The sequence below is a fragment of the Neoarius graeffei genome, chromosome 16 (genome assembly GCF_027579695.1).
Source record: "Neoarius graeffei isolate fNeoGra1 chromosome 16, fNeoGra1.pri, whole genome shotgun sequence".
In the NCBI taxonomy this organism is placed as follows: Eukaryota; Metazoa; Chordata; class Actinopteri; order Siluriformes; family Ariidae; genus Neoarius; species Neoarius graeffei.
Window position 1 is genome coordinate 55,684,076 of NC_083584.1, and position 9,213 is coordinate 55,693,288.

At 42.3% G+C, this 9,213-nt stretch overlaps 1 protein-coding gene across 1 annotated transcript; it reads left to right on the forward strand.

Annotated features, from left to right (window-relative positions):
* The first annotated feature begins 383 nt into the window (after positions 1 to 383).
* Positions 384 to 8,863, forward strand: edn1 (endothelin 1). Its single transcript, XM_060942162.1, has 5 exons — positions 384 to 723; positions 2,819 to 2,942; positions 3,089 to 3,238; positions 3,432 to 3,536; positions 8,273 to 8,863. The coding sequence occupies exons 1-5, from the start codon at positions 663 to 665 to the stop codon at positions 8,373 to 8,375; spliced, it is 543 nt and encodes a 180-aa protein (XP_060798145.1). The 5' UTR covers positions 384 to 662; the 3' UTR covers positions 8,376 to 8,863.
* The last annotated feature ends 350 nt before the right edge of the window (positions 8,864 to 9,213 follow it).

The following is a 9,213-nucleotide window of genomic DNA, read 5'->3' on the forward strand; positions in this document are numbered from 1 at the left end:
GAACATGCAAACTCCACACGGAAAGGCCCTTGCCGGCCACGGGGCTCGAACCCGGACCTTCTTGCTGTGAGGCGACAGCGCTAACCACTACACCACCGTGCCGCCATTAAAAATATATATATTTTTAATCTGTTTGTACTAAAAGAGCTAAGTGAAACCGGACTCAAATTCCTCGTGTGTGTTCACATACCTGGCAATAAAAGTGATTCTGAAATGATCAAACCTTACCTGTCGTCTTTACGTCCTCTGGCGCCATCTGTTGTTCAGACCTTAATGCTGCAGCTCTGTGTTTCGGAAACGTGCAGAATTTGGCTCGAGCCGCTGCGCCTCCATCCCCTGGAATCTTGGAACGCGACAGCTTCTTATCGCGAGCTCCACGTTGCGTGTCAGTGACCGGTAACAAACAGCATTGTCTAGGACAGGACTGTTTACACGCGACAGTCGGGCGCGAGGCAGGAGGTGGTCCGAGGCGGTGAGTATATAAACGCGCTCCAGGACGCAGGTGCAGGGTTTTTTCCCCCCCAGCAGATCAACTCGAGCAGAATAAGTTCAATCCCATCAATCCGCGTCACTGTAACGTACAGAAAGGCAACACTGATACAAGCTCAGGCTTTTTAGTCATTTGCGTTCATACATAAATCGGATGAGATTATTTATTTATCATGGAATTACGGATTATTTTCCCCATCTTGTCCATGCTTTCTTCAGGAATCTTTCACACAGGTGGGCTGTCTAACTTCACCTTTTCTTACAGGTCGCTTGTTCTGAATGTTCACTAACCACAAGGTTTGAATGGTGATGGGAAATGCAACTTGATGAAAACTGTAGACATTGATTTTAATAGTGTCTTCTCAAAGTAACCATAAGAGATCTGAATTTTTTAGATTCTTTCATTCTGTGCAGTGCAGAGCATTTTTTAACATAGTTACTGGGAGACCAAATGGTTATGTCTTATAATTTGGTTATAATTCCATAAGTTATGTCTTATCATTTGGTTCAATCAGTTGCAATTAATTAACCAAGTATACATTAACAAGGAAAACGAAGATCTACGCTACCGTTCAAAAGTTTGGGGTCACCCAGACAATTTTGTATTTTCCATGAAAAGTCACACTTTTATTTCCCACCATAAGTTGTAAAATGAATAGAAAATCTAGTCAAGACATTTTTCTGGCCATTTTGAGCATTTAATCGACCCCACAAATGTGATGCTCCAGAAACTCAATCTGCTCAAAGGAAGGTCAGTTTTATAGCTTCTCTAAAGAGCTCAACTGTTTTCAGCTGTGCTAACATGATTGTACAAGGGTTTTCTAATCATCCATTAGCCTTCTGCACTGTAAAAAAAAATAGTTGAGAATACTTGAAATTTCAAGGCAACAGTCTGCATTAAGAATTTTATGTTTTGCCAACGATGTGCCCATGATAATCCAAACTATGATAAAACTGTTATCTTTATTAAGAATTCTTAATTAAGTCAATTTTCAATTCCTCATTCTGCCAACATAGATTTCTCTTTTTGCTGAACAGTGGCATTCACAGTAGTGCAAAAAGGCAATTGAGGTTATCACAATTTTTTTTTTTTAGATTTTTTTGGGGCTTTTTTCACCTCTATTTGGATAGGACAGCGTAGAGACAAGACATGAGCGGGAGAGAGAGGGGGAAATGACCTCGGGTCGGAACTGAACCCGGGTCCCCGGATTTATGCCACGACGCCCCCGAGGTTATCACAATTTATCATTAAACTATACATGCCTTTTTTCATTGTTCTACACAATTACAAAAATTTTTAAAACCTACATTGTGGGTATGGCATTGTGGCTCAGGTGGATAAGGAGCCATACCATAAATCTGGGGACCCAGGTTCGATTCTGACCCAAGGTCATTTCCTGATCCCTCCCTGTCCCGCTCATTTCCTGTCTCTACATTGTCCTATCCAAATAAAGGTGAAAAAAGTCTGATAACCTCAATTGCCTTTTTGCACTACTGTGAATGCCACTGTTCAGCAAAAAGAGAAATCTATGTTGGCAGAATGAGGAATTGAAAATTGACTTAATTAAGAATTCTTAATAAAGATAACAGTTTTATCATAGTTTGGATTATCATGGGCACATCGTTGGCAAAACATAAAATTCTTAATGCAGACTGTTGCCTTGAAATTTCAAGTATTCTCAACTATTCTTTTTTTACAGTGTGAGGCAATGAGCAAACACATTGTACCATTAGAACACTGGAGTGAGAGTTGCTGGAAATGGGCCTCTATACACCTATGGAGATATTGCACCAAAAACCAGACATTTGCAGCTAGAATAGTCATTTACCACATTAGCAATGTATAGAGTGGATTTCTGATTAGTTTAAAGTGATCTTCATTGAAAAGAACAGTGCTTTTCTTTCAAAAATAAGGACATTTCAAAGTGACCCCAAACTTTTGAACGGTAGTGTATGTTATAAGATATACACACAAGATCATGTTGGTTAAGAAGAACAAAACTAAAATTTGGTTACTGAGATGGCTGATGTCAGAATCCGATGTCATTACTGTGTAACTTTGAGTGTCTTTGACATAACATTTGTGCTTGGTAATTGCTCTTGATAGCTGTGTAGTCACTGTAGTGTGTTTGTCTGTATGGTGATTGGTGAACCATTTTGCATCACAGAATATGCCGCAGCAGTGCAGCCGCATGGACTCTGGGGCCCGTGATTGTATTGCCCAGACCAGTTGGTCTCCTAGTGGAAAATCCTTAAAAAATGCTCTGGTGCAGTGGTTTTTTTATTTTTTATTTTTTCACTTTATGTATGTATTTTTCTCCCTCAACAGCTGCACCGGCGTCTTCAGTCAGCACACGCCATTCCAGACCCAAACGATGCTCCTGTGCCACTTTTCTGGATAAAGAATGTGTGTACTTCTGCCACCTGGACATAATCTGGATCAACACTCCAGAGTAGGTTTTTAGACAGATTAATTAAATCGAACATACGACACACAATCTGATTTTCCCCCAGAAATGAAAGGACACAGGATGGGATGCGACCTGCTGCATTCTGACCTGTGGTTACTGATCTTACTCCCTTCTGTCTCCCCTCCCAGGCGCACTGTATCTTACGGCCTGGGAAATGCGCCCCGCAAGAAGCGCTCAGCGCAAGAAATGTCTCGCGCCACCGAGCTCCTGCGCTGCGAGTGCGCAAATAGCACCGACGGCACGTGCATGTCGTTCTGTCACACACGCAACACACGAAGGTAAACGCGCATTTAGCACATTGCTGTCAGACACATTCCACATCGGTACACACAGCCAAGACAACCGAGAGTGCACGAGCTTGCACGGACAAGTTTTAGAGCTATTCGTGTAGCGCATGGAAAGATTCCGCCAATCTGGAGGCGCGTAATAGAGTTGATCTCATATCATGCGCTCTCTTTCTCTCTCTCTCAGGCATAAGGCAGTGCGTGACAAGGTGATCCCTAAAGCCGGCGGCCATGATTGTGCCGAAAGGAAGTGCAAATCCGACCTGGCAGCCAAGACGTCTGAAATTAAAAGGTAAGACAGACCACTGAAGCCTGGGAAAGTGGATACTCTAGAATGGTGTGCAGAATAATTGTGCACTACACACTCAGACGCGCAGCTTGTGAACAGGCAAGGCAGGCATCTGCTTGGGGCCCCCTGGCCCAGGGGCCCCCTGAGAGTCGGGACCTGAGAGCTTATTTATTTTGTTTTTTATTGTTCTTTACCATTGTATTTTCACATCTGGAATTTAAAAAACTTTGGTTTCATACATTTTTTCGTTGGCATCAGATTATTTATAACATACTGGTGATGAACACTGGTCAGAAGGGCCGCCTGGAAATTTTTGCTTGGGGCCACAACAGACTCTAGAAACGCCTCTGTACACACTCATTTTAACCTGCCATAAGACTGTTAGTTCTTCTGTAATCAGGGTACAGTAGGAGTCCATCTCTGTCCCCTAAGGTGGTGTTTACATTAGACCATATCCGTATCGTTTTCGTTGCAGATGCACTGTCCGTGCACATTAAAACGCCGGAAAACGACTCCACAGGCGGAACAGTTTGAATCCGCCAGGGCCCACGTATTCAACCCAGTACATATCTGATCCGGTGCTGTGTAAACATTGAGGAACGAGGATACGCAGTGCTGAGCTCTAGCTGACGTCGTCATTGGACAACGTCACTGTGACATCCACCTTCCTGATTCGCTGGCGTTGGTCATGCCACGTTGGTCATGTCAATGAGCAATACAGGAAGTGTGTTGAGGAAGTCATTAAGTCAGGGCTTTTCAAAGTGTGGGGCGCGCCCCCCCCCGGGGGGCGCCAGAGTTCTTCAGGGGGGGCACAACGTGAGAGACAAAATGGATCGATTTTTAGTACCTAAAGCTACAGTGAGTGAGGAGACAAAGTCTGGGCCAAGCAAAAAAACGGAGCCTCCAGGATGTTGCGTTTGCAACTTCAGCGCAAATTCAACCAATCCCCGCAAATTCAGGGCGGTGTTGCAATTATATCCAATCACCGCAACGTTCCCGCAAATTTGACCAATCATTGGCGTCGTCTTGAGGTGACGTCGACAAACTACCTTCCGCCTTACTTCCGTGTGTTCAAGAGAAGCAGCATGCGCGCAGTGTTGCCAGATTGGGAAGTTTCAAGTGCAGTTTGGCGGGTTTTGAACATATTTTGGACTGGAAAACGTCAGCAGTATCTGGCAACACTGAAAGTGTGTTATGTTTACAGTGAAGGACTGTGTGCACTTTATTTTTTTTTTACTTAATACAAGAAATTAATGGATGCCAACATTTTTGCCAAAATGGTATTTTATTTTCCATTGTTTAGGCAGCTTCAGCATCATACTGTGAGATTCTGTTCAAATTGCTTTTTTCTTCTATGAAGCCTGAGCCATTTATTTAATTAGTTTATAATTATTGTTTAATTTAGTCTTCAGGAGAGACTGACTGTACACAGTACTAGTATTAATAGTTTTTTTCTTATATGAAAGCTGAGGCATTTATATTATATTTGAAGGTAACTTCATGTTGTGCTGTGAGGTTCTCTGCACTTTAACTTTAGAACCAACAGGTGCATTTGGATAAGTAAAGCCTATTTTTCTGCATTTTTGTAGTCCTGGTAATCTTTTATATTGGTAAAGTTGTTTATAGGACCATTTCTCAGTGTCTTTGTTTTTTTAATCAATAGTTTTTCAGTAATAACTTAATATTTAACATATCACTCATTTTAATCACAAAAAAAGAAAATCGCAACAATTTCTCGCAACTTTCACTTCCTCCTGCAATGTAATCGCAACAAAAACCTAAAAAACACCGCAACTTTCATCGCAATTTTTTTTGGAAACCCCCCGCAACATCAGACATTTTAGCCGCAACAATCACAAAAAAGGCCCGCGAAATCCTGGGGGACTGGAAAAAGAAGGAAGTATGACCACGATTATTTAAAGTTTGGATTTTCATGGACTGGATCTGAAGATGCTCCACTGCCACAGTGTGTTGTCTGCCAAGAGGTGCTAGCTAACAATGCTATGAGATGTTTAAAATGTGTAAAACAAGATGTTTTAAAAAGCACAGATGTTTAAAATGTGAAAAAGAAAAAAATAATGTGTACAACAACCATTTTTTAAAAATACGAATGGAACATTAAGTATAGCAACAAAAAAATTGTAAGGGGGGGCGTGGTTGTTTATTTGCTCTCCGAGGGGGGGCTGACTCTCCCACACTTTGAAAACCCCTGCATTAAGTGAATGAGCAATACAGGAAGTGTGTTGGTTACCGTAGCACTAAATAGTCTTGTTGTAATCGCAAAAAACGGCCGTTCTGCGAGGTGAAGAGTGTACTGAACACTGTTAGATCCTTCTAGCATAAACACGAAGGCCATACACAGTGTAAAAAAGGCGTCATTGTAGTACCAGTACCGCCAATAACAGACTGGCATACTTCATTTTTTACAACGACATCCTTCCACTTGCAAGTGGTGAGTGACTTGCGCATGCCCGATATGCACTGGGATCATGTGACATGCCGTCTAATTAGTCATGTCATTAGCGTATCCGTGTATTGGCGTTGCTGTGTGCACGGGGAACGGTTTTGTTGCGGGCACAGAAATTTTGTGTGTGTACGCGAATCGTTTTAAAAACGTTAATCTGATGATCCACTGATTCGAAATAATGTAAACAGGGCCTAAGGTACCATCTACACTAATGTCCCCCCAACAGCTCATTATTGGACCTCAAGGTAACCATGTATACCTTTAAAGGAGAACTGAAGGCAATTTTTTTTAATCATCAAAATTCTATTTATCTCATTTTATTAAATATAGGAATGCATTTCTGATAGCTATTTTGTCACTGCAATAGCAAGTTATGAGTGTTTGAAATATGCTATGTAATTCATCAGTCCGTATGTCAGAGTAATGGCCGTAAACGAGATTCGCTGAGACCTGTGCGAGACATCATAGGACGAAAGTAAAACGTACAGCGGAAATCAAAGTGACCAACATCTGCCAACGTCGTCAAAAGATGCGCGCACCCTCTTTCAAATGCTGACGTAATCAAGCTGGAAGCTTTGTTTGTTTTCAGGAATGTTTGAAAAAAGTAGACAGTAATCGTCATTTAAACTCGTTTTTGTGCAATATTTTGTTTGGAATATGGTGGCACTGACACCTGGCTGACACTTCATATTTCAAAGTCTTGCACAAGTCTCGTGAAGATTGCGCGGATAAGCGACGCCTGCCGTGCACCAAACAAACTAAATTCAACATGGCTAAAAACCAAATAGGCCGGTCAGTATAATATTTAATTGCAATTAGTTGCCAATTCGAGTCACGATATAAGGTTACTAAAACCGAAAACGTAATCGAATAACACATTAATTTAGAAATAAAGCAAGTTTAAAAATGACTTCAGTTCTCCTTTAAGGCCATATATGTTCCCAAGCAGTATATCAAAGTCAGAGTCCCTCCCATGACAGGACCTGGTCTTCCCAGGCAGTCTCCTGTCCCAGTACTAACCAGGCCCTTAAAGCACGCTGGGCGGCACCAATCTCTGTTTCGGTAGCCCTCGGCCTCTCGTCTATTATGGGCCTTTTCCACTACCCTTTTTCAGCTCACTTCAGCCCAACACGGCTCGCGTTTCGACTACCTCAGAGCAGCACGACTGAGCTCACTTCAGCCTTACTCAGCACCCAAAACTCGCACGGTTTTGGAGTGGGGCTGAAGTGAGCCCAACTGAGCCGAGTGGGGCTAGGGGCATGAGGAGACACTCCCCTGTGCACTGATTGGTGAGGAGGAGTGTCCTCACATGCCCACACACGCCCCGCGAGCACGCTGGGATCTGTAAACACCGTAAACCCGGAAGAAGAAGAATTACGAAGCCTTATGCGCCTCGCCTCATCTATACGCTCTTGCCAGTATCTGTTGGCGTTGTCGGTGACAACAAGCCACAGCACCAAGACCAGCAACACTAACGACTCCATGTCCTCCATGTTTATTGTTTACTATCCGGGTCGTGAGACTGCCGCTTAAAAAGTCACTGATGTCACTGTTTGCGCCGCCTAACGACATCACGTGACATCCACCCACTTTCGCCAACTCCACCCAATGTGTCCACCCACTTCCAGCCAGCACGGTTCAGCACAGTTGTAGTCGAAATGCAACCCCAACAGCCCCACTCAGCTCGACTCAGCCCAACTCAGCACCGCACGGCTCAGCCCAACTCAACCGCGTTGGTAGTGGAAAAGCCCCATTACATAACTATGGTTACAGTGGGGGGCTGGTCCTCTGGTAACCGCAAGAGTTTGACTCCCTACTCACAGCTGTATTGTGGTGTGCCTCACAAGTGGTATATAAATGATACAAATAAGTACCTTCGAGATTTCTGCCCCAGTGACAAGCCGTAGTACCCCTTAAAGTACAATAATGTACTTTATTTTCTAAGAGTGTAGAGAAAATAATGAGAAAAAAGTCGATGAGAGAAGCCTACCGTAGTCTGTTAGAACACTTAAGTGATGTGATGGACTCTCACTGACACTGGGTCTCAGACTTGTGAAGAAAGTATGAACTGTTTCATATTTCTTTATCTTGGCAAATTATAATGTTGCCAGTAATGTACATGAGTCTTAGTTTTCTCGTCATTATTGACTAAAATTGGCAAAATATAAAATATTAGGTTGCTTTCCTTAGTTGTCATAACAAGAGAACCAATCTCCAGCACTTGTGAACTAAAAAAGCTGATCTAACCCAGGTGTGCTTGCTTTGGCTGTAGGGGTCGTGAAAGAGTTGTAAGGGCCACCAGGCCGCTTCAGCTGCTCCTGGGGAAATGGAGAATGAGGTCGTCCCTCAACACACAAGACTGGGCTGCGTCCTAGAGGCACACACATGGTGCAGGACTTTACACGCCATGCTGAGAAAGTAGCTTTCCAACCTGAGACATCCTTCTCCTGAAGCTGCCAATAAGTGATCATATGCCTTGCATTTGCTGAGATGTGCTGGACCTTTACACACAGCTGGCACCCGTGGTGATAGTGCTTTCACTGGGACGCTTTTGACATTGTGGATAAGTTTCAAAGGGAAACAAAACAAGGACCTCTTTGAAATCATGAAGTTAAACTCACCTTAATTGCTTAAAGTATACTCATGGAAACGTATGTATTTGAATTGGGACTTTTTTTTTTATAGCAGGACTAGTCGAGTGCTACATCCACATACAGTACAGAAGTGCATCTGGTGACATGCAGAATGTTTTGAACAATGCTAATTAAGAAAATTGGGAGGATGTTTATTTTGCTACAATATTAGATACTCTATTTTTTAATCATCTTTAATGTTCAGTTCTTTTTAGAAGCTGTATACTGATGTAGCCGAAACTATAATCAATGCAAATATATATTTATTAAAGCATTTGTGTAAAATGAATTAATTTAAAATCAAGCCATATTGGCCCAACTGATTATCATATTTCTATGAAATGCTGTCATACCGTAGCCACACTTGTGGTCTGCATTATAGGAAATAAATAATTAATATTATTTAAAGTGCAATTGATTTTGTTCATGTCTTATTTTGATTTACCTACATTTTGCCAGTGCACAGTTCATATAAGTACACCATAATTTACCTTGATCATCTAAACTCTCAGTTCTCAAAATATCTCCTGGTTCTGCAAAAGTGGATATTACTGATTCTGAAACTTCAAGATTGTGTGGC